The sequence below is a fragment of the Harpia harpyja genome, chromosome 11, assembly GCF_026419915.1.
Source record: "Harpia harpyja isolate bHarHar1 chromosome 11, bHarHar1 primary haplotype, whole genome shotgun sequence".
In the NCBI taxonomy this organism is placed as follows: domain Eukaryota; kingdom Metazoa; phylum Chordata; class Aves; order Accipitriformes; family Accipitridae; genus Harpia; species Harpia harpyja.
Window position 1 is genome coordinate 33,719,659 of NC_068950.1, and position 19,645 is coordinate 33,739,303.

Consider the following 19,645-nt stretch of genomic DNA (forward strand, 5'->3'; position numbering starts at 1 on the left):
AGAGTCTGGCGTGGAGGTGAGATGTGCTCTGCTTCGTAAGTGGAACAAAACTGAAAGGCATCATCCAAGAGGCATTTCAGTAATGGACAAAGGTGAAGTTCTGGAGCCCTCAGACTCCTCTGTATCCCACAAGCTGAGCACCCAAGTTTACATCTAGAGTTTCGCTGTTGCGCCACAGTCACTGAAGCAGAGAGAAGAAGGGTCTGCAGGAAAACCACAATATCTGCTTCCCATAGCTGGGGCTGTTTAGGAGGGCTTGAGTCTGTCTTTTCCAAGAGTCATGGTCAGGGACAACAGCCATTCCCTGGTGAGACATGACTACGCTGTGCGGTGTTGAAGTGTAAAATGAAACATTAAGGCATTGCAGCTGCCATAAATACACACTGTTAGGTTTAGCACTTCCCTGAGCCATCCTGCCTCATGCACACAGCCCTGTCTGAGTTCTTTTTATGACAGCTCCTGGGCTTTTCGGATCAATTTGTCTTACTGACCAACCTTAAACAGTTAAGAAGCAATTGAGCTAGTTTAAGGAAGGAAATGTTTTGATCTGCAGATGATACTTCCATAATGAAACTGAATTTATACCAGGGTATATATGCAGGCCTGGCTTTTCACTGTTTCTTTTCCAGCACAGATCTCAAGGCGTTTCTTTGCGCTCTGATCTGATGCAAGATTAAAGTCCACTGAAACATAAGAGCAAACAGAGTTTGAACATGAAATGCTTGGTCTAAAATGGTAGTGAGTGATAAACTCCCCACTGTGGTGTGAGAGGCTGTGAGATGCAGTAGCCTCCTGAGCCTGGAACTACTCCACTGTTCGCTGCAGTGGGATGTCACCTTCTGCTCCTGCAGCTACATGGAGGCGGGTTGGGGTGTTACCATCTACATGGCCCCCATCCACCAGGGACATGGTGTTGGAGCAGAATTGTGCTTCTGGGAGAAAGAGCTACCAGGCCTCATATCCTCCTGTAGCAAGACTTTTGCCAGATTTTAGATAGCAGAGCAGTGTGTGGCTGTTGACCACGGTATGGGCTGGCTGGTGCAGGTAGGATGTCAGCAGCAATGTCTTGGGTTGAGCTAAGCATGTGACTCTAGAAATAATACCAAGATGTTTGTGGAAAGAGGGCCTTCAGTGACCATAATACTTAGTGAGGGCCTTGGCTTTATAGGAAGTCTTTAGGGACAACTTGACCTCTTTGCTGAAATCAAATTTTAAGATGGTTTAGGGGCATAATTCTGCTGCAGTCTCATGGCATCAAAAAGTGAACTGTAATAAAATCTTAGAGGAATGTTTCTCCAGTAGCTGCTTCTTTCTGAATTCAGAGAATAAATATTTTGAAGGTATGCCATGTATTTTACTGCTGAGGAGAGTATTCTGCCACTGTGATAGGCTGCAGCCTGTGAAAGCCACCTCAAATAGCCTGAGTACAAAAGGCAACTTGTAGTTTTAATACCGTTTAGTACTTCTGCCACACTTGCAGGTTCCCAGGCACTTCAGAAGTGTTAGCTGGGCTTCCCGGTGTCCTGAGGAAGTCAGTGTCTGAGCGCCATTTCACAGCTGGCAGCTCAGGCTCAGAAGCAAGGCTTGCCAAGGCTCGCACTGTGAGTCAGGGGCAATAATACCTATCTTCCACTTTCATCTCTGTGCTTGAACCCATCCACCGGTGCTTCCCCCAGGGAGATTTAGTAAGCTGAGATGTAACACATCACCTTGGCTGAGAGAGCTCGCTGTGATCTCTGCAAACCTTCCTTTGGTGCATCAACCACAAAGAACAGTGCTATGGGCATGCATGGCAGCAACCAAGGTGTGCTAAGTCTCACCACCCCAATGCAGCTTTGATGCCTCAGAACCCCAAATCCAGCCAGAAACCTGCGTGTTGCTTCTTCAGAGCCCTAATTGAGCTGTCGTGGCTGGGAATCCATGTGAGCTTTTGCTGGGAAATGGTTTGTGTAGAAGTCTTACCTGCAGGGCTGCTCTTGCCAAACAAGTGTTTGCTCTTTGGCGTTGTGTAATTGGGAGCGAGAAGCTGTTTCCTCAGTACATGCACCAGTTTGAGCCTCGCTCCAAGCCACGCAGCACCATTGGAGACGAGCAGCTTAGTGTGGAGCTCTGTGTAAGACCTCAGCCTCTCTTCCACTGTTTATAAGAGATGGCGCTTCTTGGTTTTCTGAGGTCCCCAGAGCATTTTCTTGCAAATGATACAGGAAAGAGAAGCTCTGTAAATGTTGCATTGGTGCTTCCCTGCAGAGAGTGCCCCCTGAGTTTTGTTTGTTGAAGTCTTTGGTTCTCAACAAGAGATGGTGGCTGGAGGATCACTAGGACAGAAACTGGAGATGAGGCCACAAAACTGTTTTGAGTGGCTTGGGGGGCAGCAGTCAGCCCCAGAGCCTTGTTGGTACAAGCTGTCCCTTCTTGCTTCTGCTTGTGGAAGAGGCAGAAAAGTGCAAAGAAAGCCAGAAGGGGAAAGGACTGCAAAGTTAGGAAGTGGTGACCTCTCCATCCACATGAGAAGGAAGCTCTTTGCCCCTGTTTGTGTGAATGATCTCAGACCTACTGCGCAGGCTAGCAGCATGTAGAAAACTGCTCTATGCCATTTCTTCCCTTGGCACAGCCTGTGCTAAGTGACCCTCTGTGTATAAGTGTTGTAATCCCCCCAACCCAGTCCTGCTAACCTCTGCTGTTGTCATTGTCATCCCCTTCCTACATGTTGCCCCTTAAAATTCTGTGTCTCCATTTTTCTCTCCTCCTTCCTTTCTCCCCCGTCAGTGGAGAGCTGAGGACTCCGTCGACCATGTAAGTACCACTTGTGTGTATTCCAGGTTGGAAAAGAGGGGTTTGGTAAATCGATTTGTGAATTTTGTAGACCCAGTGCTGTCAAAACATCCCTTTCACTCCCTTAATGAGGCTGGAGAGTTACATTGTGAAACCTTCCACAAGCAGCAAATCCAGAGAAAATTGGCATTTAGATTGCTACTAAATGCAGAAAAGCAATTGACATTTCCTATAATCTGTATTTCGAGCTTGTTGCAGTGCAGTTTTAGGCAAGCTCAAGTGATCGACTCGGGAGGTGCATCCTACTTTCTGCAGTAGTTGGCCCACCAACGTTTACCAACACGGTAAAATTAGATATATAATCTTTAAACCACATTGATCATAGTCATGAAAAATAACCTACACTCTCAACCATGACCTTTGGCTGAAACACAGATAGTAATAAGAGAACAATCACATATAAACAGTTAAATCCAATTTTTCCCACATAATTTTGAAATATAAATTTGGATGAACAAACTAGAAAATGACCTTTTTAGAGTCAGCGATTCAATTATGTGCCCTACTGTGAGCTTCCCTGGCACGATGGATTTCTTCTCCTGCTTTATACTTTATACAGAGGATTCTCCCGGAGTGGCTTTGTCATGACAGCACTGTGTTTACATTATGCAATCAGACCTTCTTTCATCCATCCCTCGTCTCTCTCCCCTCCTCCCAGCTCGCTTGCTTTGTTCCTGGTGGCATGCTTTTGCGTGAGAATTTCTCTTTGCATGGATTTGGGAGGAGTGAATTCTCTTGGGATGTTTAGAGTCTGCAGGTTTTGTGTGAGTGCTTCCCCCGCGGGTCCATTGGCACCGATCGGACTGCACGTCCACTCACCCGCACACATGATCTGCTGCAGGGGCGGAGTTGGGATCGGACTCTGGTTCACACGGTGATTTTGGTGGGGTTCTTGTTGGTGCTTGTTGATTTTTCTCTGGGCTGGCTGGTTCCGCGATGGTAACATGGTGATTTTGATGAGTAAGCCTGGGCAGGTAACCTGAACCAGCAGCACTGACTGGAAATCAGCAGGTTTAATAGTGTGGCTGTTTGTGCGAGTGATGGGAGACTGGCTGTGCTCTGAGGGCAACCACAGGCGCCCCTCGTACCCCACAAGCTGGCAGGAATTGCCTGGGCAGAGATCAGACCTCTGGAGCAGTCTCTAACAGTGCCCGTGCTGCCTGCCCTTAGCAACTCAAGTTTAACTCTCTCCATCTCTGCTCTTCTCCTTGGCTGAAAGGGTAAATAACCAAACCTGGAGCCTCTGCCTCCTTCCCAAAAGCTTCCCCAGCCCCTTCTCCAGCCCGGTTGTCTCTTGCTCCCTGACCTGATGGGTTGTTAGTGCTAATGGCCCCGGTCCCTTTCATAGCACCCACAGATGAACGCAGTTCAGCGGTACCTGCCCTGAGCTTGCAGAGAGCTGCTGTGCTTGCTCGTTTGCAGACCTGGCCAGCCGGGCTTGGCACGAGTCATGTTGCCACTGGAGGCCAGGAGGGAGGAGCAGTGCTTCCCTCTTTGATCTCAAATTGAAGTGCGGAGCCATGCCCTCCTCCTGCCCAGAGGAAGCCACAGCATGCAAGGGTGCTAGCACCCTGCGGAGTCTGCCCTCTTTCCAGACCTCCCACGGTGCAAGGTTTTCCCTCCAGGTCTTGCCAACGCCTTGCACTGACCCCATCCCATCCCTGCAACGTCGTGCCTGGCAGGGAGGGTAAACGTGATGCTGTAGCACTGCAGGTGCTCCCTACCCGTGGCCCCCCACCCCTGCATTGCCTCTCTGTGCTCCCTGCAGCTCTGCTGCAAGAGACAACTTTAAAAATCCCCAAATTCTCCCCCAAGAGATTTCTGCAGCCAGCTGAACTGGCTTTTGCTCTGGTTCACAGCCCCACAGTCCTCTTACTCTCAGGCTTGCTGTGGCAGGGTGGCTCTGGCTTCACACAGGACCATCTCTGGAGCAGATCTCCCTCTTGGTAGAAGCCATGGGGAGAGCACAGCTGCTGACACAGGTTGCTGGTGGGTCCCTGGAAAGGCCGACTCTTAGAGGCAGGGGTTGAAATTAGGCAGGTGAGTGCTGGAGCGGCAGCAATTGTTGTTGACTGGCTCTGTGCGAGATGTGTATGCTTGAGTGCAATGCATGAGCCAGCGAGTGTGTCGGTGTGTTGCTGTTGGAGACACTGACCCCAGTGCCCTCCTTTTGCTCACTCCAGTAACAAGTATTTGCTCTTCTCGTTTGCCTCTTGCTGCCTCGTGGATGCGCTCCCAGGAGACGATCATTGGAGGCCTGCTGCCGGAAACCACCTACTCCGTCACAGTCGCTGCCTACACCACCAAAGGAGATGGTGCCCGCAGCAAGCCCAAAGTCATCACCACCACAGGGGCAGGTGAGTGTGGGGAGCGGATGCCAGCCTCGTAGGGGTGGTGGTAAAACCTCCCAAGAGGTGCATGGGGAGTATGGCCGAGGCACCTGTGCAGGAGGAAGCGAGAGGGCTGGAGACGCTGCAGAGGTACATACTCTTGTGATCTCCAGCCCTTACTTACAGGCTTTGCCACTGGATCACCTGAGCAAAGTGCAGCAAACAGATGGACAGACACTGCCAGGGCCTGTGAGAGAGCAATGAAACTCGTGGGTCTGAGCACATCTGCATAGTCCAGAGACCTGGGAAGAGGAAGCCTGAAACTCTAGGCCCTCCCTCAGCTTTGGAGTCATGGCCTGTCCTCACCTTGTTCCCGTAGGCGAGTGCCATTTCATGCTTCCTGCGGTGACTGCAGTGCCACCTGGGATGGCTTCTGGCACAGAGGGCTCCTCAGAGGTGCTTCTCAGCTCCCCCCCCAGCCGTTGCTACTGCTGCCTCCCCAGGCTTACATAGCTGAGCCCGGCTGCTCCTAGAGTAAAATCTGGAATTCAACAAATCCTGCCATAGGAGTGCTGCGGACACAACTTCTAGGTCCTGGTGATCCCAGCCAGTTTGGTTCTGCTGTCTCAGTAGAGACTCGTACCCTGTGCCTAGTGCAACACAGGAGCCTCAGCCTGGAGCAGGGGCACCCAGGAGTTCATCAGGTGCTTTCCTCCGGATGCGGTCAAGCTTGCCTTTGGCGGTGGCACCAACTAGTTGACAATGTCTTGTCCACGATTTCCACTCGCTAGACCTGTCCTACAGCTGATAATCCTGCTGCTTCCTCACACCAGCCGCAGGAACAGTATTTACCACTTGTTATTATGGGAATGCAGCTTGTGCAAACTGAGAGCGTTTGTTCCTGGTGCTTTTAAACAAGGAACAGCTTGCCATCTCCTCCGTGCTGCATATGGGGAGCTCCAGAGGTAGTTTCCACTGTCACAATCTCAAATGCTGTCTCCCTTGTGCCTCGCCATGATGTATGCTCTGTTCATCAAATTGCTACAGCTGTCCTATAAACAGGAAAAGCTTCCTTAACGTCCCAGTGTTGCACTGTAAACCACAGTGGGTCTTCCCATGTTATGATGCACATTTAAAGTTAATATTTGGAATCAGGTTTGAAAATAATGTGTCCCTTAATACTAGCTGCTGTTAGACATTGTATTATGAGTGCAAGGAGGATGGCACTGGCAGTGGAAATGTAATTGTATGTCTTAAATACCTACAAAACCACCCCCAGAGCTGCCTTTGTACAGGCTCATCTGCAGGCTTGACCTCAAAGGGGAGTGTTGGTATCGCCCTCTGATGGCAAAATCGGGGCATAATTCTGTCAAATACGTTTTTCTCTTGTGCTCATCTGTGGGCTCATACATTTCAAAACTGTGCAAGGATATTTAACTCGGTTTGGCTACAATCCCATTTTCATTTTCGTATCAATGGCCCCATCCCTTTGATTCTGAGTATCTTCCCTATCAGTTGATTTGTTTACAAATCTGAGCTGATGTGAAGTGAAGACACATCCTTTTTTTAACTGAAGGAGATCAAGGTATTAAACCATCAATTTAAAGCCATCAGTTCCTAACCAGTGACGGCAACACCCCTTGACTTGTGCAGCATAAGCAAAAATCCTGTGGAACGCTTGTGTTCACCTCTCACATCGACACTGACATCACGAATCTGCTCATCAGCTAAACCAAAATGTATTCTGATGGCAAACAGCCCACCCAGCTCTGCTCACTGCCTCTGCAGATGGTAAAACTGCAAGGTTTCAGGATGAAATTTGTCTGCCTCCAGACAGATCAGGGCGCTGGACTTGGGCTTCTGTGTGTCTGTTGTGGTACAGTGCACCGGGGCCAGCGTGGCCTGGTGCTGTGCACTAACTGGAGTGTCTGAAGACCACTGATTGGGAGGACGGGATTCAGATCTTCTCTGAGATAAATATGATGCTTTGAGGTACCTTAAACCTTTCCTGTAGAAGGGGATGATTTTTGGGGCTGGATGTAGCTGAATTTATTCCCTGTTTAGATGGCAGCACATGGGAAAATGGCAGCCAAGACCTGGCTGGCTCCAGCTTCCCTCGCCACCGGATTAGGGTTGGTCTGCCTCTATCCATGTGAATTGTCTGTCGTCCTCTTCACCCTGTTGTCTGAACTTTCCCACTTTCCTCAATCCTCACGGACTGAGCAGCACGGAAGCGGTCCTTCCTTCCCCTCCTCCCAGGCTATAGATGGTCATTGTGTGTTTATGTTGCAGTCCCGGGGAAGCCCACCATGATGATTAGCACGACAGCCATGAACACAGCCCTCATCCAGTGGCACCCACCCAAGGAGATGGTAGGGGAGCTGCTGGGTTACCGGCTGCAGTACAGACGTCTTGATGAGGAAAAGATGAACACGATAGACTTTGGGAAGAGAGACCATCACTACACTGTGACCAACCTGCACAAGGGGGCCACGTACCTCTTCAAATTGTCTGCCAAGAACAGAGCTGGCCCAGGAGAGGAGTTTGAGAAGGAGATCACTACTGCGGAAGATGTGCCAAGTGGCTTCCCGCAGAACCTGCGTGTGGTGGGTCTCACCACTTCCACCACAGAAGTTGCATGGGAACCCCCGGTCTTGGCAGAAAGAAATGGCAAGATTGTCAACTACACAGTGGTATACAGGGACATAAATAGCCAGCAGGACCTGGTTAACATCACCAAGGACACAAGTATCACTTTGACAAATTTGAAGCCAGATACCACTTACGACATCAAAGTGAGAGCCCGCACCAATAAGGGGGTTGGGCCGCTCAGCCCCAGCATCCAGTCCCGGACCATGCCTGTTGAGCAAGGTAAGTGCCCCTCTAACAAGCCCTAACGGCAAGCTCTGCCTCCAGGACAGGGACCTTTGCTTCGGTTCATGAGGCTACGCTCCCCTTTGCTCTGACTAATGAGAGCAGGTACCATGTGGCTCCCTAGTCTAAAACTAGTTCGGCAAGGGGAGGCTCAACGAAGGTTTCCTTAAAGTTGCGATTTGTGGGGAGAGGAGCGTTGGTGGTAGCTCAATTGCCTTTGTTGCTCCACAGGCACACTTTGATGTTTTATCTGTACATGAAAGGCTCTTGCTTGAACTGGAGCAGGTGGCTGGGTAGGATCATCTGCAGATCCAGTACCTGAGCATCACTGTTCTTTGATCATGGCAAAGGGAGTGTGAGTGGAGGGCGGAGAGAGGAAGGCCACAGTTCAGCCTACAACTTCCTTTCTGTGATGCTGGAAAGTATAGTCAAAAAGCAAAACTCCACTGAAGACTGGAGACTTGGTAAAAAGCTGCTGCTCTTTTCTCCTCATCTCTCACTTCTCTGCTGTAGCTGAACTCTTTGACCTCTGCTGCTGAGTTAGACAAAGAGAGACTTGGAGCCAAGCTGCTGCCTGGCTCCCTCCTGACTTGGCCTTACAGTGCTCAAATGTCTTGTTTTTCATTTCAGTGTTTGCTAAGAACTTCCGTGTCAATGCCGTCATGAAAACGTCTGTGTTGCTGAGCTGGGAAGTGCCTGACTCCTATAAATCTGCAGTGCCTTTTAAGGTAAGGGTGGAATGCAGAGGACAGGGAGCTCCACCTGTGGCAGTGAGCAGGACAGTGGAAAGCAGCATCTTGACCTGCCACGTGATGTTTTCAGGCCATCAGACGAGAGACGAGCAGAGCAGGGTCACGTTGCTCACTGGCCTGGAGTCTTGTGGAGCTCAGTTCTCCAAGCCCAGGTTAGGTAGCTGCTCTTGCTTTTGAGCACCCGCGCACAAACCACGGCACACAGTAGAGCATACTGCTGCTTGCTTTCCCTCCTCTCACTCTTTTTAGGCCAGAACGTGTTGTAGTTTTGTTGATTTCTTTCTGTTTTGATCAGTTGTGAAACAGCCAGTAAGCACTTGGCTCATGGTAACAAAAAAGGAATGAATAATGTTGGCTGAAGCACACCAACAGGAAACGCCAAGCAGTGAAGGCATGAACTGGGCAGAGGCAGTCAGAGAACGGGGATGTCTCAGGGATCATAATACATATTTCTGGTTTCTCACCATGCAGCTGGAAACCCATCTTGATCATAGCAACTTTTGCTAAGGAGCCACTCCTCCCTTGAAAGTGCCCCTGAATTACTTGCCTTTTCAAAGGGAAATGGGAACTGGTCCAGCACCCCAAATCACTGATGCTTTTCCCATGAGCGGCTGCAGTGGTTGTTCGTGCAGGTTGTTCATGCAGTGATGTTCGTGTGGATGGTTCACTCCTCCATCAGCTTTCTCAAGTATCTTGTTACCTGGTATCACTCAGCTAGGGCCTACTGGTCAGGCTGGCCACTGCAGCTCCATGACAGTGGTTACACAAGCTTGTCCTGAATGCCTGACTCAGAGTTGAAGCGTGAGAAGTTACAAACGTGATGTAATCTCAAGAGATCATCAGGACAAAGTGGTCTGAAAAACCAGCCAGTGAATCAAACTAAGAATGACACCTTCTGCAGTGTGTCCGTTCTCAAACATCCAGATCGCCTTTGTGAGTTACTTCACAGCATCAGGGCAGATGCATAATCTCAGGGAGTGAAGGAGAGAAGCATCATCACCCTTCCAGAACGTGTTACAGGTGTGAGCAGCACAAGATGTGTCAGTGCAGACGGAACTCTGCAGGAATGGCTGCTGTTCTCTTTTCTCCAGCACAGTTCTGGATGTAGTGTCATCCACCAGGCTGCAGACAACCCTGGTGATCCAATGTCTTCCTGCTCTTGTCTATCCCCCAGTGCAGATCACTGATGTGGGTAAAAGACTAGAGTGTGGTGGAAATTTCTGCAGATCTCAGTGCAGCTTTGCTCCCTTAAGAAACAAGACCAACATGTCACATCGCCAAGGATAATCTTCCACCCAGTCTCAGCAGCTGTCTGCTGCCTCTGCAAAGGTGGCCAGGGGTGGGAGCAGCGTGACTTCCCTTCCTCCTTGCACAAGCACCCTGCCGTGCTGTGCCTAAAGAGCAAATGCAAGGCCTGCATGAGTTGTGGGGGATCCACGGCCAGGGGAATGAGGGGGAGGTCTTGAACTGCATCCACATCAAAGTGTGTGAGCACCTCCCCTTCGTTGTTACTAACTCGCCTTGTTTAAATCCTGAAGCTGAATTACCATGATCAATAGCAGGCACTTGTTAACATGCAGAGTTTAGCTGAAGCAGACAAAGCTTGTGTGAAGACCTTGTGGTATTCAAAGCTTTCCCAGATGTAGGGTGCATTAGGATCAGTGTTCAGATATCTGGCCGCAAGGAACTTCACAGAGCCCTGTAACTTTGCACTCTGCTGAAGAACTAGTCTGCTTCATCTTGCCTTATTCTTGTGGCACAAAGCCCGTGTCTCTGTCTGACAGCACAGTGCTATAAAGGGACAGTGTGACCTTTGGAGCATTACTACCACATAAGGACGGTGAAATGGTTGGAGGTAGCCAGGAGCCAAGGACGTAATGCTGATGCCTTGTCTCAGCCTCCTAGCTGCAATTGCTTACACAGACAGTGACTCAGGGTCTGCCCCTGCTGCGGGTTAACCCTCAGATGACACAGGAGCAGATGGCATTAGCCACTTGCTAACTGAAGAGCAGTCATGCAAACGAGAGTGTTACAAGGATATTTCTCTAATAGTGTCTTCTTTTAATTAATATCCCCAGACTTGCAGACACACATGAGTCAAGGCCAGGAGCTAAGAGGGTCAGCTCCAGGTCGTTGATTGTGGCACTCAAAAGAAATCCTTAATCTTCAGGACTTTGTATTTTTATAAACAAGGTTCACCTCTCTCCTCTAATTCAGGCACATGGGATGCTGAGGCCAGAGCCTAATACTGTAACTAGCATAGCAGATAAATCTCCATGGGAACAATTAGTATTATCTACACTTGATAAACAGTCTCATGCTAAATCTGTGTCCCAAAGGGTGTCATATTCTACTTTAACAGATTTAATTAAAGTAGATACTGTTCTGACAATGAATAGTGAGGTGCAGGCAGCACTGGTGGGTTTTGGGGGATTTTTTTATAGGGGATGAACTGAGACCTTAGGAATTTTCATTGCTACCAAATCAACAATGGTTTGAGTTCTCTTTGGGGAATTTTCACAGCTTCTTCTGGTCCAGGAGATAAATTCCTTGCAAAATGTTTCCCAGCAGTTGTGGTGGAACAGAGGCACTATTCCTTTTCTATTCCAGTGTGCTTGCAGAAAGCTGTTCTGGAGCTTTCATGGAAAGAGTGAGATAGATACAACCTTCTCCTTGGGGAAACTGCATTTTCCTGAGACACAGTCTTCAATTTAAGAGCAGGACAGGGGATATATTGGTTAGAGGCAGCATCACAAGGTATTTTACAAATGGGGAGAAGGAACAGCACCTTTTGAAAATTACTGGGATACAGGTTCGGAAATAACCCCTGAGAATGCTGGGCAGTGCTTTCTCACAGTGTGTCCCATGGAATGTAGTAACTACTTCTGCCCACAAAAAAGGCAACCTTGTCTACTTCTCCATCAAGTCATGATCTTTTCCAGTGTTGCACACTATGTATCTTTTCATCTTTTAGTTCAATACCTTCTTTACTGCCTTGAAATCAAGCAGCAAACCTTCAGCAGTGCCATTTGGACCCACCTAGCCTTGCAAATCTTCTCCTGTGGGTAAGAGCAGCACAAATGACATTTTACAGCAATCCATGGGCTAGTCAGCAATGTTTGGCAGTTCAGAGCCCTTGGGCCAAATTTGCTGCTGACTTAAGTAGTTACCAGTGGGCCATGATGCAACCTCTAAATAGCATTCCTGCTTGAGCTCCCGGGCATCTTCAGCTGCACACGAATGACTGTTTCTGAGCCCTTACATTATTGTAAGGTTTGTGTAGAGGCCTTAACTAATGGTGCATAACATTTGAGAAGACAATGTGTTATGGCAGGTAAAGGAACGTAGAACTGCTACAGCAACTGTGAAAAGGGCGGATGGCGGATAATGCTTCAGGAAAGCATTGGAAATGCCTATTTCACTGTCTTTGGACACAAATTTCTGTGCGTGGCAGTAAAAATCATCATCTGGTGTCAAGGCTGAATTGGAGACTCTGTCCTGGCCAGTTCCAGTGCAGAGTAAGCAGGGAAACTCTGAACGGAAGTGCCTGACCATCTTTTCTGCCTCCTCTTGCTCCAGGAGAAGAGCTGTGTCCCCAGCAGATGCCTCATGTGCAGGCAGTTGGTGGGCGAGTGTCTTCCCTAGAGCGCATGCAGAAGCAGTTGGCGATACCTTTATTAGGGAAGAATTCATAATGAGGAATCTCATCTGAGAGGCAACAGAACTCTTTGTGGGCTTTGCATCCTTCCAGCATAGCTCTGTTGGAAGTTTGGTTTTGTTCAAATGTGTGTTGGAGCACATGAAGGGAGCCCCCAGGACACCCCCTGACTTGCTCTCATCTGGAATATCTGGACCTGTACTATTGCAGTATCATTGCAAGGGGTGGTGCTGGCACAGACAGCAAAGCTGCTAAGATGACTTGAAGTCTAGCACTCCTGTCTTTGTTGTGCCTACTTCTGTGTCAGAGCGGGGTGAAACCTGCCAACTAAATATCTGATACTCCAGCGCTATAAGAAACATTTCTTCATTTTACCTTTTTCACTCACTTTAGCACCCATCTGGTGTACATGTCTTTGGAGAAAGGGAGTAAAGCCCAGGAGAAAATACCTTAAGAGGAGTCACAGCAGAGAACAATTCCCTCCAGCCTTCCTACCTTCGACAGCCCTTCCTGCACATGGGGCGGCCAGCAGGGTCTTTGTCCCTGCAAACCTCTGTTATTTTAGTACTTGGTACTTATTTTTGCAGTTCATCCCTGAAGATTGAAGCATGTCAACAAACAAGATTGATTACATCTCTTCTCCATTGCCGGCTCCTCGCTGCTGTTCTGTTTACCTGTTGGGAGTCTGTTCTCAGCGGCAAAAAAGCTGGGGCGTTTTTCCTATCCCAACCTCCATGCAAAGTGACCTGAAGAGGACCTGAGGTGTGCTGTGGGTATCACTGTTTGGATAACACAAAAGCAGAGCTGCAAATTCCAGGCCTAGCCTGGTCCTTGTGCTCCGCTGTCCTTCAGATCTCTTTCCAGAGCCTCCCTCGTCCTCCCAGCTCCAGCACTAAATATTAGACCAGTGCTAATCAGCTGCCCTTGTCCCAGCAAGCTGGCAGCTTTCTGCAGATTTCGGTCACCTGCTAAAAAGGTGACTTGGAAGGAAAGTTTGGTCCCTCCCTTGCTGCTTGCATCAGCCTGAACGGCAGGCTCAGCTGGTGAAAAATCTGTTTTACTTCAAGTAATTTTTCTTCTACAGAGCTGCCTTCTCTCTCTCAAGGCTGCTGTTGGAAAGCACGTTTTACTGTGTGGTCTCTGCCTGTAACACGTAATAGCTGCCATGGTTTAACATGCTCCAGCTCTGCCATTGCCAGCTTTTGGCATGCTGTGCCTCTGCACCACTATCAGGAATCCAGTAATCCCCTGCCATGCTGGACAGTCGCCCGGTGGAAGGAACCATGCTGGTTTGTCACAGCTGGAGCAGACAACTTCTGGTCCCTCCAGTTCTCTACGCCCCATTTGTCTCTGTCTCCAGGAACTGTTTGAGTTTCTGGCTTTGCAGAGGCAGCACCCATGGTTTCGGGTGTTGTTCCATCAGGATCAGGATCGAGGTTCCTAGGGTAGATGGGCTGTTTGGTGCAGCTTATACAGCAGTGCACATGGCTGCTGGTCCTTCAGGGAAAGAGGGGTCCTGCATATCTGCAACAGGGCGCTGAGAAAACGTTGTTAGCTGAGGGGCTGGAGGGCCCAAGGGGGGAGGCTGTGCGTGGGGGCTGCCTGCTGCCCTGGGCCACCAGCGGCTCTGCCCTGGCCTGCCCTGCCCAGCAGCCCCTCACTGCAAGCACGGGCAGCGAAAAGCAGTGCCGATCTCCTGCCCACGGCTGCCACGGCACCAGCATCTGTTGTCATGGCAACGGGGTGTCACACCTGCAGAGCCGCTGTTTCGGGTACCAATTTGTGAGCCCTGCGCAGGATTTGTCAGATCATGGGTGAGGCGTGTAGTCCCCCGGTCACCTTGCTGGGAGGGGGATGCTCTGCATTAATGTTCAATCAGGCATCAGCTGGTAGACACGGGAGTGACACCCAATTTAAAGCAGACGGGATTTTACACCGAAAACATATTGTGTGTCGTAGCCTCACGAGACAAGAAACAAAGACCCGTTCATCTCCACACGAGGGCAAAGCACAGCCATCTGGATTCATCCCCTGACCTGGCGCTGAGAAGCAGCACGTGTGGCACCACCAGCCACACTGCTGGCGCCGGGCACCCGGGCTTTGCTGAGATGAGCCCCTGTGTGCTCCATCACTGCAAAGCACAGGGAGCACAACTCAACCTTCTGCTGGGGGTTGCTCTTTTTTAACTAAAGATTTATGGCTGTTTACGAAGCGCACAGTAGCTGAACCACCTGAGGGAGGACCCAAAGCCAAATTGTCATCTCTAACGCTGCTATTTTGAGTGTAAGTTTTCATCAGCAGCTGTTGGCTCCATGAGCGTGTCCTTTTCCCGTTTCAGATTCTGTACAATAGCCAGAGTGTGGAGGTGGACGGCCACTCGATGAAGAAACTCATAAGTGACCTCCAGCCAGACACAGACTATTCTTTTGTGCTAATGAACCGTGGGAGCAGTGCTGGGGGGCTCCAGCACCTTGTCTCAATCCGCACTGCTCCTGACGTCTTGCAAAGCAAACCCATCGCCACAAACAAGTATATACAGGAAGGAAAATTCACACTCACCCTTCCCAAAGTCCAGACCACTGTGCCGGTGAGGTAGGTGCCGTGCCTGGGTGGAGAAGGCAGGGTGGGGGGCTAGAGATGGGGAAGAAGGCAGGGCAGATCTCTGCCAACCTGTGAATTTTGTAACCTGGGAGTGAATTTCCAAGCAGGCTGTGGTACAGTGCCAGGCATTTACTCATAACATGGGATCACGCTGCTGGCTCTTTCTGAGTAAATATTTATGTGCGATAAAATTAAGACAATTTTTTGACAGTTTGCCCTCACCCTGGTGGGTATACTCCAGATGCTACCAGCAAAAACACAGTTGAGGATCAGGAGGGACCTTCTCTGACACTGTATAATATCCTTTAAATAAATAATGCCTAAAGCCTCAAAGAGATTAAAAAAGCGAGTTTGTGGAAGTCTTATTCGTTACTGTGGTAGCCTTGTGCTGAAGCACAATTCCCCCAGGGTTCTTGCTACAATCCGATTATATAAATGTCCTTCTCACAGCTCCTACACCACCCTCTGGAGCACAGTCTGTAGATCTTCATTAACCTAATGAGTGCGAACAGGAGTATTCTCTTCTCTGGTGCAGCTAGAAAATCAGCCTCTTCCTTACTGAACCCTTTTGCTGCTTAGAGGGCAGGGAAAGGAGCAGGTCGTCCTTGCGAGGCAAATGGCACACGTTATTTGGTGACCTGCCAGAGAGATGACTTGGGGTCCAGCACTTATGCTTTCCTTCCTTCCCAGGTGGTACTACATCGTGGTTGTGCCAGCGGATCAGAGCACCAGCAGCCCGACTGCTCGGTGGCGGACACCTGATGAGATGGAGCTGGACCAGGTAGGAGTCTGTAGCAGCTGCTGTGGCGAAAGTGGCTCCCAGGTGGCCCAGCGTGCTTTGCCCAGGCCTCCTGGCAACGGCACGGGTGCAGCAGCATAGGTGCAGGCTATACATCAAGAGATGGGGGGCTGTGGGACGTGTGGTGCCCACTCAGCCTTTCTTGGCTGGTGACAGCATGTAGGAAGGAGGCTGGAATCAAGCAAGGGAGGAGCCACCTCCCACAATGTGCCCCATAAGGAGACAACACTTGAGTGTCCTGACCAGAACAGATTCTGTCTTGGGTTGTACACTCTGCAGCCTTTTTCAGCTGAAGCAACCACGCTGATTTTGAAAAGAAGCTAGGAGAGAAAGGTATCATTTTCAGTTTATTAAGCTGTTCTGTCAGAAGGCTTTTCCCTCTCTGGATAGGACCTAAGCCTGCGCGGTTTGGATAAAGAGTTCACTCTAGTATCTAAAAAAACCCGCAAAGCTCCCTTCACACTTGCTTGTTAAAGGCTTTCAGCATTCACCAGCCCATTCACCCCAAGATGCAGCTTATTCTGTGCAGCAGTCCTTCAACATCAACAGTGTGGTACATACGCAAGTCTGAGGAGAGTCCCACACAAGGGGTTTGTGGGCTCACTCTTCCCCACGTGCTGCACCCCCACCAAAGCAATAAGGAAAAATTCCAAGAAATCACACACAGAAGGGTCCATTAAGAGAACAAAGTTTTAAGCTTGAAGCACTCAGAAATTATAAAGCGTTAGAAGCTGTAAGTCAGCCCTTGCTTATCATTAATCTTTAATTACATGATTGCACAGTTTTTTCCTTGGGGTCCCAGCTCACGGCGTGTATCGGTGGATCTGTTCTGCACATAAAGGACAATCATGTGATGGAGAACCATCACCTATAGGTCTCCCGCATCATTTCATTGCAGAAGTTGGAAGATGTCACAAGAAACAGAAGACTAGGATGAGAAAGGGTGGTTTGGTTTTGAGCTTTAGGTGGTTGAAAGCTATGGAGAGAACTGGTTTCTATCTCTGTTTCACCGAGCCCTGAGCAAATGATTTAAAACAAAATTTTCATTAGCAGCCACTGTCTTGCATGTTCTGGTTTTTCGGAGTGCTCAGTTTGACATCTTGGAGCCTCATTTGCAGAGCCTAAGCATCCCCAGCTGCACATAAAGTCAATAGGAGCTCTGCTGGATACGGGCACTGCTATAAAAATAAGCTAAGTTTTCTTTAAAAACGAAACAAGCCAATGTCTTTTCAATTTGACATTCAAAATTAGTGGACGTTTTTTACATTAATGTGCCTGCGTCTCTGTTGTCCATCTGTAAAATTAGGAAAAAATCGCTTTCATCTCACCTCATATGGGTGTTTGGAAGATAAGATCGTTAATGTTTGTGAAGCACTTGTAATATTATAGTGATCACCATAGAAAAGCCCACAAGGAAATTATTAATTTTGTCTTCAGAGCTGGATTTGAATAGTAAGCAATAAACAAGGCCTCAGGCTGCATAATGCAAAGAAGAAAACAAAATATGGAATAGCTGCTCTTTGATTAAGCACTGTCTGTCCTGTGTATTGAACAAAGCAGGGGAGTTACGGAAAAGATAGTATGTGACCATGCAGTCAAGGATTGTAACACAATGCACATACATAAGACAGCTGATTTAATTTTGCACAGGCAATATTACTTTTCTAATTTTTCAGGATCTGAACTTTGCAAGCCTAGCATTCTTTTGATGCGGTCTTTTGGGGTGTGTTACATGTGTAAGTGGCAGTAGCATCCAGCAACCTCAATCACAACTGGAGCCCTGTGGTTTCATGCCGATGCACATACAGCTGTGCTTTCTGCCCCAAAGAGCTCAGCTGTAATTTCAGCCAAGATACGAGAGATGTGTGTAGGGAACAAACTCCACAGTCCAAAGACTATCTTTCAGCCTTTTCCCCCTGTGGTTACAAGGATATTTGTGAAACTGAGATCTCTTCGTCCCTTTTTTTTTCTTTTTTTCTTTTTTTTTCTCTTTTTTTCTTTTTTTTTTCCATTTTTTTTCTTTTTTCTTCCTTTTTTCTTTTTTTTTGGTGATATTGCAATGCAAGCTGTAGCTTTCCTAAATTGCTCCAACATGAGGATTCATAAGAGGGCACAGATAGACTGTTGAGGGGAAAGAGTGGGGATTACCCAGGTTTTCCTCCTCAGAAGGAGTGAGCTCAGCTCAGCAGCGTGGCTTTGTGTGCACATCACTGTCCCCAGCCCCACTGATGTTCCCTGCCTGCCCTGACAATGCTACACTGATACATTCGTGTGTGAAATGTATTTCATGCCTCCTTCTTCATTTTAAATTAGAATTTCTGTTCCAAGCCTGATATTCGTTTTTATTCATTAGAAAAACATCTTTAAACATCTGAGAGCCTTTCTTAGCAGTGTAATTGAATTTTTGTGTGTTTATATCCTTTTTCATGAATTTGTGGCTGACTATGAAATTTGCCATTTTTACTCTGAACATCCCATGAAATCTGTTATCATTCTGTGTGATTTACACAAAGCTCTGCCTGCAACCCAGCAGCAGATGAGATATTGAGGCACTGACAGAAGAGAAAGACATGGCAAATGTCACTTTTTCTCTATGCATCAGTGTCAGCTGTAATTCACGTCCAGTGTCTGTAGAGAGTGTGAGTTGCTGTCCGGACCGATATGTGGGCCACAGAACGTGGCCCGGTTCCCTTGCAGCCCATTGGGATACATTAACTCGGGGTGACTGGCACAGCCAGGCTGTCTCAGCCCTAGCGTTCACCGTGTCAGCACCCCAGGTCTCAGGACTCTTCCAAAGCTGAGATCCTGCTGGAGGTGCTTGCAGTGAGGGTCTGCAGACAGGTGCCCCAGCAATGGCTGAATGGATAACGCATCCCTCTGGTTTCTTTGCACCGCCATGTGCAAATCAAACCCAGTATCTTCTCCTCCCTCCCCTTCCACCCTGCTGAGTCCTACAACCGGTAAGGTAACAGCATAAGGCGGTGTCACACTGGGCGAAGCAATAGTGATGCACCTCATTTGTCCCCAGCTGCTGGAGGCCATAAGCCGAGGGAGTCAGAGCAGGCGCCAGCGACGCCAAGCAGACAGACTCAAGCCCTACATTGCTGCTCAAGTGGATGTGCTGCCCGAGACCTTTACCCTGGGGGACGAGAAGAACTACAAAGGTTTCTACAACAAGCCCCTGTCTCAAGACCTGAGCTATCGCTGCTTCGTGCTGGCCTCACTGGAGGATGGAGACACGGTAAGGACTTTCTGCTGGGGGGGCACAGCCTTTCCTAGCAGAGCTGAGGTGGGCTCAGTGCAAGCAGGGTGAACAATTACTGCAAGCCGGTATGACGGAGTTTTCTCTGAAGAGAGGAGAGTGAGGCTGCATAGCTGGTATCAACAGGCTGAGGCGGCCGTGGGAGTTGACTTGATAGATGGTGTTGTTGGAGGGAAATGGCATGTATGTTTGACATAACAGATGAGAGTGGAGGGCAGTGTCAACACACGCGTTCTACACAAGCTCGGTTCTGGCTTGCTGGGCTGTGCCCAGAGCAGAGCTTGACACATGGTTGGGGTGGGATAGGTTCTCATTCTGCTTTGGTTCAAGCAAGTGACTGTGGAAAACAACCCCTTGAAATCCTACCCTGCACAGTGGCTGCTGAGGCTCTGCAGTGAACAGGATGCCCCCCCTGCAAACCTGCCTTCACAGGCCCTTCTCTGGCCAGAGTCTCACTTCCAGATGACATCTGGAGAAGCAAACCTGCCTCCCATCGCAGTGGGTTGTCAGCAGGGCAAAGCTGCATGCTTGCCTGCT

At 48.9% G+C, this 19,645-nt stretch overlaps 1 protein-coding gene across 15 annotated transcripts in view; it reads left to right on the plus strand.

Moving 5' to 3' along the window:
- The window catches only part of PTPRF (protein tyrosine phosphatase receptor type F), a 394,257-nt gene that overhangs the window by 335,552 nt on the left and 39,060 nt on the right, over window positions 1–19,645 (plus strand). For 7 of the 15 annotated variants that reach the window (XM_052800806.1, XM_052800805.1, XM_052800810.1 and 4 more), the window contains 7 exons: window positions 2,767–2,793; window positions 5,072–5,189; window positions 7,455–8,033; window positions 8,667–8,764; window positions 14,785–15,038; window positions 15,738–15,828; window positions 18,875–19,087. In XM_052800806.1, coding sequence (XP_052656766.1) covers window positions 2,767–2,793; window positions 5,072–5,189; window positions 7,455–8,033; window positions 8,667–8,764; window positions 14,785–15,038; window positions 15,738–15,828; window positions 18,875–19,087 — 1,380 coding nt within the window. The remainder of the gene's footprint in view (window positions 1–2,766; window positions 2,794–5,071; window positions 5,190–7,454; window positions 8,034–8,666; window positions 8,765–14,784; window positions 15,039–15,737; window positions 15,829–18,874; window positions 19,088–19,645) is intronic. The other 8 variants (XM_052800809.1, XM_052800811.1, XM_052800813.1 and 5 more) reach the window with 3 other exon arrangements.